The sequence below is a fragment of the Cicer arietinum genome, chromosome 1 (assembly GCF_000331145.2).
Source record: "Cicer arietinum cultivar CDC Frontier isolate Library 1 chromosome 1, Cicar.CDCFrontier_v2.0, whole genome shotgun sequence".
Lineage (NCBI taxonomy): Eukaryota > Viridiplantae > Streptophyta > Magnoliopsida > Fabales > Fabaceae > Cicer > Cicer arietinum.
The window spans coordinates 47,705,379-47,725,783 of NC_021160.2; the positions used below are offsets into that span (position 1 = coordinate 47,705,379).

The 20,405-nt window shown below is 32.2% G+C and overlaps 2 protein-coding genes across 2 annotated transcripts in view; both read left to right on the top strand.

The window, feature by feature from the left end:
- Positions 1-924, top strand: part of LOC101492020 (protein RETICULATA-RELATED 1, chloroplastic) — a 5,050-nt gene extending 4,126 nt beyond the window's left edge. Inside the window, exons 6-7 of the mRNA XM_004487484.4 lie at positions 102-166; positions 347-924. Coding sequence (XP_004487541.1) covers positions 102-166; positions 347-540 — 259 coding nt within the window. The 3' untranslated portion in view covers positions 541-924. The remainder of the gene's footprint in view (positions 1-101; positions 167-346) is intronic.
- A 4,081-nt stretch (positions 925-5,005) lies between these two features.
- LOC101491704 (AP-2 complex subunit alpha-1-like) lies at positions 5,006-19,809 on the top strand. The gene is made up of 27 exons (XM_004487483.4): positions 5,006-5,460; positions 8,835-8,966; positions 9,130-9,255; positions 12,144-12,206; positions 12,280-12,377; positions 12,473-12,680; positions 12,829-12,900; positions 12,979-13,071; positions 13,511-13,612; positions 13,820-13,917; positions 14,179-14,260; positions 14,419-14,507; positions 15,089-15,194; positions 15,274-15,339; positions 15,661-15,767; positions 15,852-15,956; positions 16,053-16,173; positions 16,277-16,468; positions 16,592-16,822; positions 17,148-17,228; positions 17,388-17,552; positions 17,633-17,719; positions 18,133-18,258; positions 18,374-18,454; positions 18,566-18,637; positions 19,067-19,146; positions 19,230-19,809. Exons 1-27 carry the CDS (start codon positions 5,329-5,331, stop codon positions 19,387-19,389), a joined length of 3,075 nt encoding a protein of 1,024 aa, XP_004487540.1. The 5' UTR covers positions 5,006-5,328; the 3' UTR covers positions 19,390-19,809.
- Positions 19,810-20,405: the final 596 nt, after the last annotated feature.

Consider the following 20,405-nt stretch of genomic DNA (forward strand, 5'->3'; position numbering starts at 1 on the left):
ATATATATATATAAATATCCTTTTATCATCATCATCAGGGTCATTTTCTCTTTTGTAAATTATTAATGTCATTTTATTTTACTTTTTGGAAAAAAAAACAGGAACATTAGTAAATCTGAACATGACATACCTGTGCCTCCTCTTCTGCAAAGTGCTGCTCTTTGGGGTATGTCTTGCATTGTTGCATAAAATCTCTATCTTCCACTCTTCTATGTTTTAATTAGATTTCCGGGTCGCCTCCATTGTATTAAGTGATAGAAAATATATAAAGCATGAATTAATTCCAAATTGATCATAAAAAAGTTTCATATTAAGTTGTTTAATTGATTTTCCTGCTCTTTATCAGGTTTCTTTCTCGCTGTGTCATCTAACGCCCGTTATCAAATTATCAATGCACTGGAAAGCCTTGTTGAATCATCTCCGGTGGCTAAGAAGGTCCCACTTGTTGCAATGGCTTTCACCGTTGGTGTGCGATTCGGTAACAACATCTATGGTGGTATGCAATTCGTAGATTGGGCCAAGTCGAGCGGCATACAATGAGTGCCCTCGTCCTAAACTTCCCCCTTGCACCTTTTCGAAAGTTATATCGAAAATTCGTTTAGCTCATACATATCCAAGTGGATGATTCTTACTCAACAAGTGAAGCTCCCATCATTTTTTTTCATTTGTTGGGTAGCAACTATTGGTATTAAATTAGAACCATAGCCTTTCCTATTCTCAATGTTATGTAACTTAGTTATGTCAAATGTGTGCATGAGGAGACTTCGCATTTTTATTGGGATTGGAATAAGAGAAACGGTTTTGCCACTCTCTTTTGGACAAAGAGTGGTGTGCTCAACAAAATTTTGTAACACTATGCTCAATCATTTGTTAATTAGCAATTACTCTCATAAAATGACATAATTATCAAGAGTTTTTTTTCTATTTGAAATTGTGACTTATTTTATTGTTGGGAATTCACGTTACTCCCTTTATGTTAAGTGTCATTTAAGGTTATGTATACTTAAGAAAATCAGTATAGTAATATGGGATTGAGTGTCAAACTGTCAATCATATGCACCAACTGCTCAATTCTTATATTATTCAGAAGCACAGCAAAACATTAAGGAGTCTTTGAATGTAGCAGAAGAAACATTGATTAAGGAATAAAGGCACACAGAGGGGCCAGTCCAGTCTAGCTGTGAACACGATGTATTTATGATTATATGAACAAAAACAGCTGTCAACTTAGGACTAAATAAAATCCTCAAAAATAGCTACAAAAGGCTAATTATGGTTTTATATAATAGTGATTTTTAAAAGAGGGCTATCAAAATAGGGAAACACCAAAACTCCACTATGCGAAATAGTGGATGTTACATAGAGGTTGAAATAAATAAATTATATATAAAAAAAGGCATGTTGCATAAATAAAAAAGAGAATGAAGTCATATTGTAGCTTATATATGGACAGGTATCTGAATTACTCCGAATATAAGAGTAATACTCATCAACTCTTTAATTTTTCTATTATTAAAATAGGCAAATTAAAGAGTTTGGCATTCATGTAAAATCTTTGGTTTTATTAATTTAAAAAACATTGAAAAAATCTATTTATTTTTTGCTATTTCTGCTGTAAAAAATTAGAATAGCAACCACTATTGTCCTAATAGTGAAAATAGAATAGTATATCAAAAATCGATATGCTATAACGTCACTTTCACCTTTATTTGACGACACTTAATTTAAATTAGTGCAAAAATAAAATTAGGAAGTTATAACTCATTTCACTCCATCAAAATTCTAAATAATAAAATAACAAATTTGTTTCGTTACATTTTAAAGTGCCTAAACAACGAAGCGATATTTCTATTTTATTCTTCCATTTTTTGTTTCACTCCATTATATTCTCTTTATTTTATAATATATTTAAACAGAGTCTAAAATAGATTTTCACAAAAAAATTAAAGCTAAAATGTACATTTATCTTTTACTCAAAATTATTGTCTTGTTTAATTCCAAATAAACAAGTCTCGCATTAATATGTTTTGTTTTTTATTTAACAAATCTCTCCCAAAACTCTTATGATATGTTTTGAAATTTAGGAGGGGAGGACATGGGAGGAGAACTTTAAAAGGGGATGTGTGGGGGGGTAGATACATTATTAAAATCATTTACGATCTTAGAATACTTTAAAAATTAAAAAGATATTAATTAAAAATAATCTCTTATTATTCTTTACAAACCTATCATGTTAAATAAGTTTAAAAATCTCTTTCAATTTTTCTATTTTCGTTCCCTCAAAGTCGTGTTCTTTCCACCCTTTAAACTGTCAAAGAAGGCTTAATATTTGCAGCAAAACTCGCCCCACCACCTTTTGAATTTGAAACCAAAGAAAATTGTTGATCAAATGATAACACTCATCTCCTATCAAAATTTGACTACAAAACTAAGTATCAAACACAAAAGAAGTGTCTTAATCCAGAAACACAACTAAATTTGTACTTTTAATTTCATATTCCATTGACGAATCATTAAGCCTATTTATAACGAAACTACAACGAGTGATCCGAAGGTGTGTGCTCCTAAGACTTACTTAATCACGAGACATTATATTTTTTATAATGAACATGTGAAAAAACATGAACAACATATTAACATCACTTGTTTACTTAAGATTCAATATATTTTTTATTTTTTTCAAAAAATGTACTGAGTTGTGTGAGAAAGAAGATGAACCCTAATTTAAATTAGAGATTTTGATGAAGAAGATAGTCACATCAATTATTTGTTAACATGTCAAATATGTCACGTAATACGATTAACAACCAACTCAATACAAACTTAATAGAAAAGTGTATTCGTACAATATCACAAAAATAAAAATATCAAAATAAATGCTTTAAAAAATTAAAGATTAAAATAAATTGTATAAAAAATAAAAGAATAAAAATATATTTTATAAAGAAAAAAATTAATATCTTACAAATTACATAGTACTACTACTAGAGATAGTGGTAATAGTACAAAAGTAAAAAAGGGATACACAAGTTCTATATTATTAGGATAAACTTGTATTTGGGTTCAGTGCACTTGCAATCTCTCGTGACTACAAATAGTTAAACTGTTTAGCACTATTTTTAAGTGTAACATTTGTTTTTTTTTATTTTATCTTTTAGTAATGATCACTGATCACAATAAAAACAAAGTTAAATGTATTGATCTTTTGAATTATTATTTTTTTCAAATTGGTCTTAGGTATTTTTTTTTTAATAATTTGATCTTTTAAGTTTTGATGAGTTTATCTATTCTTTTTCTTTTTCATCTCGATCTTTATAGAAGATGGATGATTTATAACAATTTTTTTATTTGAAATAACTCATTTGCATCATTTTTTATCAATTATTTTATTTAAATAAGTTATTTTCATATATATCTACTTTTTTTTTTACAATTAAATACGACGTTTGGTTTTTTCATCTTATTGTAATGTTTATTTTGTTTAAATTTATAAATTAATTTTGATTTAGATCAGATTTAATCAATGATTTTAACATCGGTTGCAGATGTAAAAATGCGAATATTTTAGTCAATTTAAATTTATAGATATTAATAATATTAACTTGTATAATATAAATTTGTTCGTATCTTTATTATTTTTAATTTTAACAGATTTAACAAATATGTATCTGTGGTATTCTCGATGAGTTTATTCTTTTAATTGAGCTGGCATGTGAACGATGCCCTTCCGGTGGACCGTGCACATAATTTCAAACTCGATTGTAATAAAGCAACTAGCAAAGGACGAAAATATACGACTTTGACCTGTTCACAAGAGACCATTGACTTGAACACCAAAGTTGAAAAAAATAAAGACAATTTTTAGGAAAAAGATATATGACTTTTAAGAAAAAGAAAATGCTGAAGGACAAGAAAGTGAAAATAATGAAAAGATAAGAAGATTTAAAATCAGTTATATTTTCATCTTTTTTTTTTATGTTTTTTATTAAATATGAATATGATTTTTTTTGACCAACTTCGAATAAATTGACAACTAATTATTTTTGTATTTTTTTAAGTATTTACTTCCTACTAAATATCGTTCCTCTTAAAAAAATATTATTTGTGTGTTTTCTAAACAATTATCTTTAAAATATAACATTACTAATAATTAAAAATATTTAGCAATAAAAATTTGATATTTCAATAAAAAAAATCTTTAATGTAATTCACAATTCAATTGTGAACGATATCTCATATATTATTTTTATATTTAAATTTATCTATAATTAAAATATCTATTATTCTATTGAGTCTTTTTAAATACTTTTACAACTTCAATACTTTAAAAGCTACTCAGCTAATTTGATTGAATATAATTTTTCCTAATTTGTATCCTCCTAATATGAATGAAATATTTGAACCAATGTCCCACATATATTGGTCTCTGTGAGAGTAATTTGCTTCCATTTTTAGTTTAAGAAAGTACTATGTTACTTCCTTTGACTAACATCATATTGATATTCTCACATATTTTAAAATTAAATAAGGAACTAAATTAATATTATCTTTGTTTTTAAATATACAATCTTCTTAATATTCCTTTTAATATTTCAAATATATTAATTATTTCTTTATGATCACATCTCAGATAATTATATAAAAATAAATTAATCATAATAATACTACATCTTTTTCTACTATTTATAATAAATATTACGAGTAGACTTAAATTAATTATCATTTCAAGAATAAACTAAAAAAATAGTACAAATTTTCAGAAAATTTAACACTGCAATTAATTTGTCAGCAGAATCTTATATATAAGCGAATGTAGTAGATGATAAATAATTTAAATACTAATTATTATTATATTATATTTATATCATTTAGACATTAAATATAAGAAATAGTGACAATTGAGGTATTAAAGTGAAGATTTACTAAAAAAAACAAAAATGTTACTGTACTATTAATTATGAATTTGCATTAAAGTCCGAGGGAAAGAAAAGTATTACAAGGTGGGAAGAAAAACAAAATACAGAAAATGGAATGCAGAAGGTAAATAAAGAAAGCGATTCCACCACTGTGCGAGGGCTTTTTCAATTTTTCCTCACTCTCTTTCTCTCTCTTCCACCATTTCGAACTGTTTCTCTCTCGCTCTAGATCAACCATAACACCGCAACAATTCTCCATTTTCTCCTTCATTTCCGTTCCTGTTTCGAATTTTGGAGCTGAAAGATCCATAACCATTCATTTCGGTGTTGGATCTGTAACAATAATATAATCGAGTTTTTTTTTTTGGGATCTAGAAGGATCTAGAAGAAGCAAAAGAAGAAGGTGAAGGCGATGGCGATGTCGGGGATGAGAGGACTTTCCGTATTTATAAGCGACATCCGCAATTGCCAAAACAAAGAACAAGAGAGGCTTCGCGTTGATAAAGAACTCGGTAACATTCGCACTCGTTTCAAAAACGAAAAGGTTCGCTTCGCTTAGGGTTTTTAATTTTCGTTTTTCGTTCGGTTTTTTTCAACTTCAATTTCAACTTCGTGTTCTGTTTTGTGATTCTTATGCTTGAAATTGTTGTGAATCGAATCTCTGTTGCTGGATACGTAGAAAATTGAAATTTATGGAACTGGTGGATGTTGTTGTGATTGATGTGTGGAATTTGATGGAAGTAGATTAGATATTGAGCTTGTTTTTCGTTTTTTGTTCGGTTTTTTTAACTTCAAATTTCAACTTCGTTTTCTGTTTTAGTGATTCTTATGCTTGAAAATGTTGCGATTCTATGTTATTGGAATCCTAGAAAATTGAAAATTATGGAACTAGTGGATGTTGTTGAGATTGATTTGTGAAATTTGATGGAAGTAGGTTAGATATTGAGCTTGTTTTTCGTTCAGTTTTTCAACTTCAATTGTAACATTGTTTTCTGTTTCAGTGATTCTTATGCTTGAAATTGTTGTGAATCCATGTTATTGGAAACCTAGAAAATTGGAATTTATGGAATTTGCTGGTGTTGTTGAGATTGATTTGTGAAATTTGATGGAAGTTGGTTAGATTTTGAGCCTGTCTTTTGTTTTTCGTTCAATTTTTTCAATTGCAACTTTGTTTTTTTGTTTAGTGATTCTTAAGCTTGAAATTGTTGTGAATCAAATATCTGTTGTTGGAAACCTAGAAAATTGAAAATTATGGAATTGGTGAATGCTGTTGAGATTGATGTGTGAAATTTGATGGAAGTAGGTTCGATAGCCTGTTTTTCGATTTGGTTTGGTGTGTGAATGAATAAGACTTGAACTGGTGTGTGATGAGTTACACTCACACACACACGTTGAATTTGTGATAGTATAGTGGTATGAGAAGATGAAAAAAAGTTATATCGTGATAATTTGTGTATTGATGATTCTGTGGAAGATGCATCAGTGTCCCACTGTAGGCCGAAAATCGAAATGCCAGGGAGGGGTTTAGAGGAAATACATTGCAAGTATGATAGTATCACTCTACTAGAAAGCTTATTATGCTCCTCTTGGCCTTAATTTTATTTGAAAGAAATCCAAATAGAAAGCTAAAGTTAAATGATAAAAAAGCTTGAAAGTAATGTGCATAACATCACAATATCAAGTTAGGCTGTGAGCATGCCGTACTGAAGCCACTAGCAATTCATATTTTGTATTTTGAGTTATCTAAGATCTAACTGATCTATTCATTTACAGATTCCCTACATTATCTGATACCCAATTCCTTGTTGCATCAATCCCTTGTATTTTAGGGATAGGCATTAATTATTTTTAGTCTCAATAAGTCCCTCATACTCTTATATTGACGAAGTCTCTCATACTTACTAACCACTGTTCATAGAAAGTTAATGATTATGGTGTGAGTGTGACATAGTTAAGTTATGCATAAATATTCCAATTTTACTCTCTAAATAATAAATATATATAAATGGTCGATTCACAAAAATATTAAGAACATCGATCAATTCTTGATTAAATCAACAGGGATATAAATAAATACATCATCATTCCAACCAAGCTACATCTTCACTCTAGCCCAATATTTAGTTCATCATAAACTCCTACCTCGGAAATCTCCTTTTTTATTTTTTTATTTTTATAAATTAGAACTTGGTATCATGTACTCATGCTTCTTTATATAATTTTGGTCTGCAAGTCCTTCGAGGCCTTTAACTCCTTGATTTTCTGGTATGGATAGATTTGTTTGTTTTTCTCCTTGAGTGTATATATCATTGGATACGACTATGGATATGAGCAAAATTTCTTTATTTTTTTTGAAATATCGCCAATATCCAAAATATTTAATCATAAAAGTTTTGTAGCATAGTTGTGCAGCTACTGTTAGTTGTTCTTGTTCTAGAGTGTTAAGTTGGTTAGAGTTTGCTATGTTATAATTGGATAATCCAGAACAATCATTGCAACAGTAGTATGCACAAATATGCTATCAAATTCATACTCTAACACAAAATATTATAAAATGTACCTAAAAATGACACGGAAGACTAATTTGTTAAAAATCTGAAAACATCAAGTGAGATGATCTAAAATAAATTGAAAATTATAGTAATTAGAACCCCAATTTAGACACATCCCTTTCTTATTATTAGTATAGTTATTAGCATGTTTAAGATTTAAGATCTAACACATTTGTAAGTTTGCATCTTGCATCAAGTGGTGACAACTCATCTGTGTTTTTCAAAAATGGTGCGACTTTGAATACCATTTTGTTATGGAGTGCCATGCCACTAGAGTTTCTTTTTCTTTCTATTAAATTAAATTTAAATATTTGATTTTGAACAATACTCTAATGATAGAATATCGGATTTGAATTCTACCACTACCTTCGATGGGTTTAACATAGTTTCTACATTCTAGAATATGGAGCTGACTATTCAGTGTGAAGAGCACTTCTATCCCTAGACCGTGGTGTTGGATATGGAAGACTGTCATACATACTTTGCCTTAACTGCACTACGTTTGTTGGGACTTGCAAATGCATCCTTGCCCACTTAGCTCTAACTACTAACTCCATTGGTGTATGAAGTTTTTACCATAAACAGTTTTTTTTTGGCTATGATGGTATCATAAAATGCACTCGAGAGGGATTGTGAGGCATCAATTCAAAATTTCCAATTGGCAAATAAATGCAGTCCCACTAAGTAAAAAGATATGTGGATATAATAATTCCTCATCTTCTCTAAAGATTGGATGCTCTTATTCTTCCTTCTTTCTGTTACAATTGTTACACTTGGTGTACCAAAGTTGGTTTTATTATGTCTTCAAATCTGTTCTATTTGATTTTTCTTCTATATATCTCTTTCGGGTAATTAATTGGCTTTAACGAATGACTTTTGAAAGGATTTTTCTTACATTTCCTGGTAATGTGGCTTTTTTAGTCACGAACCAACTATCTCAAAAGCTTAAGTTAAGTGAAGACACTTAAATGGTTTTTATACAATTTTTGTAAGTTGCAACATGGCACTTCATGCAAGAATCCTTTGAATGTGGAACGTGGAGTGGACGATACCACATACCACCCTTAGGGTTGAAATTCCTTTTTTTTTATAATTGGAATACAGGCAACAAGAATTGAACCCTAAACCATTTGGTCACAGAGGCCTTAATATCATGTCAAGAATCAGTTATCCAAAAACTTAAGTTGCTAATTGAAGACATGTTCAAGGTTTTTATATTATATCTTTAACATTTTTCTTCTTTTTTAGTTGCAAATAATAAATATATGCTCGTTATTTACCCGCTTCCGCCGATGCTTTCTGTTAAAGAAAAGTGTTTTAGTATTGCCTGTAATCATTATTTTTAATTATTTTATTCTACCTTTAGGCTTTGACTCCATATGAGAAAAAGAAATATGTTTGGAAAATGCTTTACATATACATGCTTGGCTATGATGTGGATTTTGGTCACATGGAGGCCGTTTCTCTTATATCTGCCCCAAAGTATCCAGAAAAACAGGTAAATTATTTTCCTTTTATTACACCTTTTTATAACGATGTGTTACAGTTTTGTGTGTGTCTTTCGTCTGAACTGTCATTTAAGTTCATTTACATGTTCACCTAGCTGAGAAAATATATGGATTGAACAGAAGGAATCCTAATACTGTCATTAATGACCGCAGGTTGGGTACATTGTAACATCAAGTTTGCTTAATGAAAATCATGACTTTCTCAGGTTGGCCATAAATACTGTGCGTAATGATATCATTGGTCGCAATGAAACCTTCCAGTGCCTAGCATTGACTATGGTATGGTAATCTGATAAACTGCCAACATTTTTTAAACTTGATTTTATTATTACTAATTTAATATTGCTTACCGTGTTTCTCATATCTTTATGTATTTCTGAAACAGTTGTTCTTTTTCACATTTTGCCACCCAAAGCTTATACATGTGTCATGACAAAGCTTTTATATTTTTAAATTACAAATATCCACACTTAACTTTTATTCCTTGTCATCATGGTTCCATCATAAGTGAATTAAATGTCTCACTACAAAGACCTTATTCTAAAATATTTGCAATCAAGAATGTGCAGATTTCCCGTTTCTTTCCTTGGAAAGCAAATATAATTGGTGGAGTATTTGTAGGAAAGCCACATGCATGTTCCTGATTTTTTTAGATAAAACATCGGTGTATTTTAGACTACTTATTAGTCTTTTTTGGTGAGAGGCACCACACAGTTCACTGAAGAAAGGTGTTATATCAGAAAAAGGAGAAAGCAGTAAAACGGTTGACTACATCACAATTTATAATAACTTACTCTGTACATTAAGTAGTTGATCTGACCCCAACATTAATTGTAAAATAAAAGGGCAACCTGGTAATGATGCCATAAAGTTCCGACAATAATTAGGGCCAAGGAAGGGTCATACACATTGTGAATCTATTTATAGAAAAAAGGAGGAGAAAAAATAATAAGGGTTTGAATATTATTGATAATAGCTTAATGCTGACTTGATTACAAAAGACTCAATACTAATATCTATTTATAGAGAAACATAGATTCAATCTTAAATAAGAAATAAATAATAATGAAAGATATTCTAAAATATCTTTATGATTATAAATTGATTCTAAAAAATAATTTAAGATACTCTAATATAATATAAAAGATATTATAAGATATTTTCTAATATTCTAACACTCCTCCTCAAGATAAAGCTTACTAAGCTTTAGCTTCTAAAGAAAACAATATTTTGCTCCACAAAATAATAAAAAATATGGAGAGGTAACTCAGGGATGCATGTGAAGTCGGAGAGAATTGCTATAAATATAGCCTAGCCAGATAGTTTGATTGATCATCAGCCTGAGAAAAATTCATGGCAAACAATTGAACAAAGCAGACTTCGTTCTTCTAAAAAACTGCATTTGGAAGCTTCAAACCAATAATAATGGAGACTCAAAATATTTAAATTTGAATCTGCTTCAAGGAGAGAGAGGCGTGCTTCAAGGAGAGAAAGGTAAGGCTAGTGCATCTGGGACAAATTGCCAAGATAAAGTAAGTCATGAAAATAAAAGACACCGTCAAAATAACCATCAATTGATCATCAGCCTGAGAAAAATTCATGGCAAACAATTGAACAAAGCAGACTTCGTTCTTCTAAAAAACTGCATTTGGAAGCTTCAAACCAATAATAATGGAGACTCAAAATATTTAAATTTGAATCTGCTTCAAGGAGAGAGAGGCGTGCTTCAAGGAGAGAAAGGTAAGGCTAGTGCATCTGGGACAAATTGCCAAGATAAAGTAAGTCATGAAAATAAAAGACACCGTCAAAATAACCATCAACGGAGGAAGAAGTCATCACTAATATGATTCATATGTGGAAAAAGGGACACCACCAGAATGATCGTCGGTGGGAATATAAACCTCTATTATAATCTATTAATAATAACTAAATTGCATGACAAACACCGAAGAAGAAGCAGCGCGACTCTAACGAAACGAAGCCATGATCAATCAACGGAATAAGAAAATGCGTCCAAAACAGGAGAGATAATGGATATTTGAACAATGACACATATTTTCGTTGATCAAAATTGGAGAGTAAGGGCAGATCTGGAACCATCGAAGAGAGAATAATCGTGCACCAAGAAGAATCCCATCAATTGAATTGCAAATCTTCAAAACCTGTCAGCTAAGAGCCCACTCATAAGGGCTGCAACAGCTGCCACGACAAAGGCTGGAGAGTTTCCTCCACCAAAAATCTAATCCGACGGTCCACTTCCCAAGGACACCACAATTTTTTTTTTGCGCGACGAACAGTACCGCGCGATAAGCAGTGCTGCAACTGATCTGCTGAAAATAAACGAAAAGCTACAAAGAAGGGGTAAATCGGAATTGGGACACGGTTTACCGAAAAAATCTTACCGAATATTGGAATGTTAGAAAAGAGAAACTATAATTATATTCCCTAATTGTTGGGAACTCGGCAGTGGAATAGAGGCAGGATCGTTCAAGGAGGATCAAAATAGACTCTAGATACCATGTTGAAGTTGTGGGATTTTAGAGAAAAGGAGGAGAGAAAATAATAAGGGTTTGAATATTATTGATAATAGCTTAATGCTGACTTGATTACAAAAGACTCAATACTAATATCTATTTATAGAGAAACATAGACTCAATCCTAAATAAGGAATAAATAATGAAAGATTCTAAAATATCTCTATGATTATAAATTGATCCTAAGAAATAATTTAAGATATTCTAATATAATATAAAAGATATTATAAGATATTTTCTAATATTCTAACAGTAGTGATTAGCATTCACAATTTGCAGTTTGATGGCCGTGGTTTTAGACTTTTAACATTTATTGAAGGTTCCAAAGATAGTAGCTTATCAAAACCAGAAAGGGTTCCTGTGGCACCAGAGGTGTGTGCCTTAACCAGCTAGAGGGTACTTCTGGTGCCTTGCTTTTTAGCAAGTGAGAGAGGCAAATTTTCTCAGAATGTTGAAATTCACTTTTATCCTCTTATTTTGCTATATAAGCTGGAGTTTTCATTTACAGCGAATTCATTTGATTCTTTATTTTCATATCTACCATAATATATGTACTGCACATTTGTATTTGTAACTCTATCATCTCTTTAAATTTTGAGTCATTGCTGTCATATTATGCCTTCTATTTTGTAGGTTGGAAATATTGGTGGCAGAGAATTTGCCGAGTCCTTAGCACCTGATGTACAGAAGTTGCTGGTAAGAAATTGTCCATTATTATGAGTAGGTTGCATGAATGGAAAATATTGATCCTAAATCTTTTGTCATCTAGTTATCTAGCAGCTGCAGACCGCTTGTGAGAAAAAAAGCTGCATTGTGTTTGTTGCGACTGTACAGGAAAAATCCGGATGTTGTCAATGTAGATGGATGGTAAATGTGAATGTAATTTTGCTGATAATGTACTTTTTCCCTTATTGTATTACTTCAAATATATCTTATCAGTCCCCTTTTGCCTTAACTTTAAGGGCTGATCGAATGGCTCAACTTTTGGATGAACGAGACCTTGGTGTTTTGACATCTTCTATGAGTCTTCTTGTTGCATTAGTCTCAAACCAACATGAGGCATATTGGAGTTGTCTTCCTAAGTGTGTCAAAATTTTAGAACGGCTTGCTAGGAACCAGGATATCCCACAAGAATACACTTACTATGGTATCCCATCTCCCTGGCTTCAGGTTTGTAAATTTTTCTTATTGTAAAAAATATTTCTGTTAACGTTTGATTTTACCAAGATTTTCAAATGCTAGTTTTACAGCTTGTCTTTATCGAGAGCTAAAGGTGTCACAATTTTTTCATCCTATCCAAAACGCTTGCCTGATGTAGGTCAAAACAATGAGAGCTCTTCAGTATTTTCCTACCATTGAAGATCCAAATACCAGAAGATCATTGTTTGAGGTTTGTAGTACCACAATGATGCATCCAAGATTTTTATTTAGTTAAAGAGTTTCAGTGAGGCTTAATCAAGTATTTCAGGTCTTACAAAGGATACTGATGGGAACTGATGTTGTGAAAAATGTGAACAAAAATAATGCTTCCCATGCTGTTCTTTTTGAAGCCCTTGCTCTGGTATGTTCATTGCACTAGACTGTATTGAAACCAAATACAATTTGTTTATTCTTTACAATCTTATGATAGGTGATACTGTATGTGTAAATAAATGCTAATCCTTTTGATTACGAATTTATTTGTCTAACTAGCTAAAACCCTAGCAGAGGAGGGGAAAACTTTATACTATGGTGCTCTGGCATGTTTTTCTCTTCTTGGTTCTATTTATGTATGATATATTTAATTTAATCTGTTAAATGATTAATGATTCATATTCGTGATTTATTTGAAGAGATTTACATTTGCATACTTGACTGCTTGATTAATAATGATCCATGTAGGGATGCTTACAGTGTCCATTTGGTGGTTCTGTAGTTTTTACCTTAGTCATTCACATCATGTTATTGAGGTGATACATGAGATGTTTTAGTTATATTTTCTATTGAATTGCTCTATTCAGGTAATGCATCTTGATGCTGAAAAGGAAATGATGTCTCAGTGTGTGGCTCTTCTTGGAAAGTTTATTGCTGTCCGTGAACCAAATATTCGTTATCTTGGCTTGGTAAGTTTGGAGAACATTTGACTTATCTATATTTATTTTCTGGTTATTCTTTCCTTTTTTCCTTGTTTGTACGGATGAGCAAGGATTCCATGACCATGACCAATATTATTTGGTAGATCTCATTGTTTCAGAGTTTAGAAGGTTTGGTAGTTGTTATTATCATAACATGACGTCCCAGCTCATAACATATATCTTATTGTGGTGCAGGAGAATATGACTAGAATGTTGATGGTTACAGATGTGCAAGATATCATAAAAAGACATCAAGCTCAGATTATTACCTCATTGAAGGATCCTGACATCAGGTTACGTGTGTTGGTCTATAGTTGAAATCATTGTTCTTGTTTGTACCATCACTGAATTATTTGCTTGCCGAATCTAGCCTGTTAAAGGTTCTATCGGTAACACATAATTTTACATGTATCTATAAGCTTGTGGTATATGAAGGATAAGAGGCCCCCATTCATGAATGTTCTTAATTGAGTGTCTAATACAAAGCCAATCCCTTTTTTCTTATTGTCAATTTTTATTAAATCTAATATTTCTAACTGCATTGATATGAACAGTATTCGGAGGCGTGCTCTAGATTTGCTTTATGGCATGTGTGACGTTTCAAACGCAAAAGATATCGTTGAAGAACTGCTGCAGGTATGGAATTAGGTCCATGGACTAATTCATGCAATTTAGAGATCTTATTGTAAACCCTTCCTCTGTCAACCTCGTAGCACAAAAAAATGTAAGAGAGTAAACTGGCTATTACATGTGAACCCGAAACTGATTAGTTTGCAATTCCAACTGTTTTGTAGTATCTCAGTACAGCAGAGTTTGCGATGCGGGAAGAATTGTCTCTTAAAGCGGCTATTCTAGCTGAGAAGTTTGCACCAGATCTTTCATGGTAATTTATTACATCCCCACCAAAAGAATCCAATAATGAATTGCTACTGTAGCAGACAATCATCCTTGAGTACTCATGAGAGCTAGTTACAGACTTTTGTGTTTAACTGCTAAACTGTTCATGCAGAAAGGTTACATTACATCCATATTATAAATTTATATAACCCTGAATGAATTTTTCATTTAAAAAAGAAACGGTATTTACCTCCTCTGAATATTAAACAGAATCAGTAACTTGTCGCACCTTTAGGGTATGTTAATGTTTGTTTTAAACAAGGGAAGGGAGAAGAGAGATTTAATTAGATGTCTTATTTGGTTGAAAGAAGAGGCGGGAAAATAACCTTCTTTTTGTTTGGTTTGCAAGGGAAGGAGATGACTTTTGTGTAAGGATATTTTAGTCAATAGAGACAATACATTTACAGTTTTAAAAGCAACCTTCCTCCCTTCCAAATCTCCTCTATATTGGATGGGAGTCAAAAATCAAGTTGAGGGATTTTGCAATTGCTCTATAGCATTTTTGGGTTCGGCCAACACGCTGCCATCCAGAATTGGTATTTATGTCGTGCTGTCCTTTTTTTACAGGTATGTTGATGTGATTCTTCAATTAATTGACAAGGCTGGAGATTTTGTTAGCGATGACATCTGGTTTCGAGTGGTACAGTTTGTTACAAACAATGAAGATCTACAGGTGAGTTTAAAACTTGAACTAACTGTTGTTGTTTCCTAGTTGATACATCATTCACAGGGCATGTTATGTCTTTGATCAGCCTTATGCTGCAACAAAAGCTCGAGAGTATCTTGACAAACCTGCCATACATGAGACAATGGTTAAGGTTTGTATGTTTTCAAATTGTCTAAATATTAATTGTGTATGTATAACATTTAGCTGTTAATGTGACACTCACTGACTATGGCTTCTAAAAGGTAGAAATTGTATGAAATAGTTATCCACATTAGAACGAAACCATGAGAACAGTTGACTATGGCTTCCAAACTGTCAATTTCTTTCTGTTAATTGACAAATTTATATCAAGTCATACAGTTGTTAAATAATTTATTGCATGAACAATTCACTGAAATAGCAAGAGAGAGCTCCAAATTTTAGTCAAGCATTAATTTTAATATATTTTTCGCATCTGAAAATGTTTCAACAGGTTAGTGCATATTTACTGGGGGAATTTGGACACCTTCTGGGGAGACGACCTGGGTGTAGCTCAAAGGAAATATTTAACATTATACATGAGAAGCTCCCTACTGTATCGTAAGGGGAACCAAACGTTATCATCCTTTATTGTAGTTGGTATAAATTGCCCTTGATGGTTTATAAGACATACTTAATTTTCAGGACTGCTACTATTTCTATACTTCTATCAACATATGCTAAAATTCTGATGCACTGCCAACCACCAGACCCTGAACTACAGAGTCAGATATGGGCAATATTTAAGAAGTGAGATTTATCTCTGATGTTCAATTTTCCTTTATGATTGTTCTGTGCTTGTCATTATGCCATATGTTTTTCTAAGCCATTCTCTCATCCTTTTAGATATGAGAGTTCAATTGAAGTTGAAATACAGCAACGAGCTGTTGAATATTTTGCATTGAGTAGAAAAGGAGCAGCCCTAATGGATATATTGGCTGAAATGCCTAAATTCCCCGAACGACAGGTATTTTTGGAATGTTGATTCAGAGGCAACTTGTTTGAAGTTTTTGTGGTCACTTGAATAACCAATGGTATAATAATCATGTATTAATAATCGTTGAATTCAGTCTGTGTTGATTAAAAAGGCCGAAGATACTGAAGTTGATACTGCAGAACCAAGTGCCATTAAGCTGCGAGCTCAGCAGCAATCTCAAACATCAAATGCTTTGGTTGTAACAGACAAAAGTCATGCTAATGGAGCTCCGCTTCCTGTCGGCCAACTTAGTCTTGTCAAGATGCCCAGCATGAGCAGTAATGTGGTTAGTTCATACCTCCTATTTTTCTGACAATGTTCTGGTTAGCATGATATTGTTTACTGTGTCCTTTTTAACTATAAAACACCTATTGTTTCTTAACTTTATACTGACGTCATCTGTAAACAGGATGATATTACAGCAGATCCAAGATTATCCCAGGAAAATGGGACTTTGAATGAAGTAGATTCTCCACTACCCTCTGCAGATCTCCTTGGTGATCTGTTGGGTCCTTTGGCTATTGAAGGCCCTCCTAGTAGCAGTGCCCACCCTCAGCCGAGCTCAAATCCAGGAATGGAAGGAGCTGCTGTCGAAGCCACGGCCATAGTCCCTGCTGGACAGCAGGCCAATACTGTGCAGGTATTTTATTAATTGCTTTCAAATTTAGTGTTCTTTTGTTTAACCTGATGTGCTAACTGAATTCTACCAACAAATTCCATTTGAAGATTGTTTATCTTATATTTTTTACATTGTACATTTGTTCTTCTACACATAATTAGGATTCACGATGAACCATATTGTTACACCAAAACTTTATTGTACTTGAACGAATGCAAATTTATGATAGACTGCGTTGCACATCACTTTAATACTAGACTTCATTTTCCGTTTTTCAATATTAAAAGAATATTACTACAAAAATTTGCGGGCATTAGAATATAACTTAAACCCTTTGTATGTGCAGCCAATTGGAAATATTGCCGAAAGATTTCATGCTTTGTGTGTGAAGGATAGTGGTGTTTTATATGAGGATCCTTATATTCAGGTTTTTTCTTCATTTCTTTTCTAATGTTCTCTTAGTATATTTTTGTTTTAAATTTGATCGGATATATCTATAGCTTACATTTAAACACCTGAATTTGTGATTAGTGCAAGTTGAGTTCAATCTTGTGTTCTTAGTTTTTTGTTTTATACATATGCACAGATTGGCATTAAAGCAGAATGGAGAGCTCATCATGGGCATCTTGTTCTTTTCTTGGGGAACAAGAATACTGCTCCTCTTATGTCTGTCCAAGCTTTAATATTGCCTCCCACCCATTTGAAGATAGTGCTTTCTCTAGTACCGGATACTATACCACCCCGGGCACAAGTGAGAATAAATTTTTAATCTATCTGTTGCTTTTGAATATTGTTAGTTTTGTTTACATTTCCTCTCTTTTGATTGCATAGGTACAATGCCCACTTGAGGTCACTAATCTCCACCCAAGCAGGGATGTTGCTGTTCTTGATTTCTCGTACAAGTTTGGTAACGATATGGTACTTAAATTAAACTTGTATGTTATATTCCTAATTTTAAATTCCATTCTCCCTCCTGTGGGGGTTTAACTCCTGATAAAGTTGATCATGTACTTGTGAGGCTAGTCAGAAAACAGCTGGCCACCTTATAGTACATTTTGTTGCATAAATATGAATATTTTGAGATATATCAAATAGTCAAGTATGCTTCACCAAAATTGTGATATATCTCAATTTTTAATTATTAAACAATGTTATTTTATATCTATTCCTCACCATCAAAATAATTGAATTGGAGTATAGGCAACAAAGTAAGAGCTTAAATTTAAATGTTACGTTTGGAAAAAATGGATACTATGTGAAGTTAAATGGTCTTGACATGCAACTATCATAAACTTTAATTAATGTGCATTCATTTGTGTTGTTTTTCATAGATCAATGTCAAGCTTCGCCTACCAGCTGTCCTAAATAAATTTCTTCAGCCTATAACTGTATCTACGGAAGAGTTTTTCCCCCAATGGAGATCACTTCCTGGACCACCTTTGAAGCTTCAAGAAGTGGTATGTATTCTGCACTATGTACATAGTAAAGTTTGTACATTCTGTAGTGGCTGCTTTGCAAGCTTGTTCTTGTGGTCACACAGTGATAGGTTCATCTTTTCTGTTGGTTTTGCAGGTTAGAGGTGTTAGACCACTTCCACTACTCGAAATGGCAAACTTATTCAACAGTTTCCATTTGATAGTTTGCCCAGGGCTTGTAAGTTATTGAAGTCCCTTTTCTTATGTTTTACTATTTTTGTATTTTCCTGAAATTCTTCGACGTGTACTAACTTACATATAACTTGTTTTCGCTGTATATCTGCTTTAGGATCCCAATCCAAATAACCTTTGTGCAAGTACAACATTCTATTCAGAAAGTACTAGGGCAATGCTCTGTTTGGTAAGTATATATTTCAACCGTGTATATTTCACTGCAGTCCCAACTAGAAGTGTAATGATAAATTCCTAAATTATCTGATGTAAAAAGGAGAGAAAATGGAGGCAGCATTTTTTACCTGCTTCAAAATAAATAAAAAATCAAGTTATTATGTTACCTTGTATGTCTGTATTGGTTTCTCATAAAGAACCTCCATGTGCAACGAAGACTGTATAGTTGTTTACTTTTCTACAAGGAGATGCATTTAGTTCCACGTTACTGTTCTTTTTTTTAATTATTATTATTAACTTGATAGGAGTTGCTATTTTATTATTGATTGTCGTCTCTAAACCCTGGTTGTGTTAGGCTTTTCTGCCTGTTTTTCGTCACTAAATTTAGATGATAACTTGATGGAGGGGTTGCTTTAGCATTTTATGCAAATGATGTGTGCAGGTAAGAATTGAAACAGACCCAGCAGATAGAACCCAGCTGCGAATGACAGTTGCTTCAGGGGACCCAACACTGACATTTGAGTATGTGATTAAGTTTCCTGCTTACAGTATATGCTATCAATAGACTCTCCACCTTTTACTCATATTCTGACATTTGTTTGCAGGATGAAGGAGTTCATCAAGGAACAATTAGTCAATATCCCTCCAGCATCTCGTGTACCGCCAATGCAAGCAGCTCCAATGTCTCCGGTTGCTCAACCAGCTAGTGCTCCTCCTCCCGCAGCATTGAACGATCCTGGTGCAGTTCTAGCTGCTCTTCTATGATAATATAGAGAGTGTTCTAGCACACTTGTAAAACTGATCTACGCACAGCCTAACCCACCCATGTGTCCTTCAAGCTAGTGGGGTGGATAAACCAAATCATGAGCAAGGGCTGGCGGAGTTTTAAGGGTGAGAGCTTGTTTACCAGCTGAGTGTTACAACTAGGATTTATGGGTTGGTGGGCATTTTTGAGATTCTTTCTGCACAAAGTGATTGTATTTTAAGCCAGATTTTATATATCATTTGGGCGAGGGTTTTCGGTTTTTCCTATATTTTTCCCCTTCCCAGTTTTCACTGGATTGTTTGTGGTGCACCTCCTAGCATAGCATGTAAGATATTGTCTTTTGATAGAACCAATTGTAACAGTTTGGAATTGTTCTCAAATTATAGTTGCAATAATAGCTTGTGGAGTAAGCATTTTTATTTCAAATGCTTTAGGGAGGGAAGCTGGTGTACGAAAATTTAATGATACTCTAACAAAGTAGACACGATTTGAGCATTAAAGCAATAATACTCTAAGAGTGAAAAAATACTGTTTTATCTTTTAGAATAAAGTAAATATTAGTTATTCATTAATAAAATAGTCATTGATAAATATATTGATAATATTATAATAACAATTGTTATTTTTCTTATTATTAATAAATTATCTTTTACTAAAGTCATTTGTATTAAACAAATTTTACATGTTATAGTATTATACATTTATACCTCTTCATAAATATTCACTGAGTTATATAGAATTTCACTTCAATTTCCAACAATATTAACAGAATCATATCAATTTCTTGCACGAGTTCATTCCCATATCATTTTATCAAAATTTTATTCACAAAAGGCAACATAATCATTTAATAGTCAAGTTTTTTGCAGCACATTATCATCGTAGTGTGTATTCTTTTAAATTGACAATGTATATATCTTAGATCCACTATATTTAAATATAAATAAATAAAATACAAAATAAACATCAAAGCCTTATTTCTACTCTTTTATTTTCAATAATAATTTCCATCGTA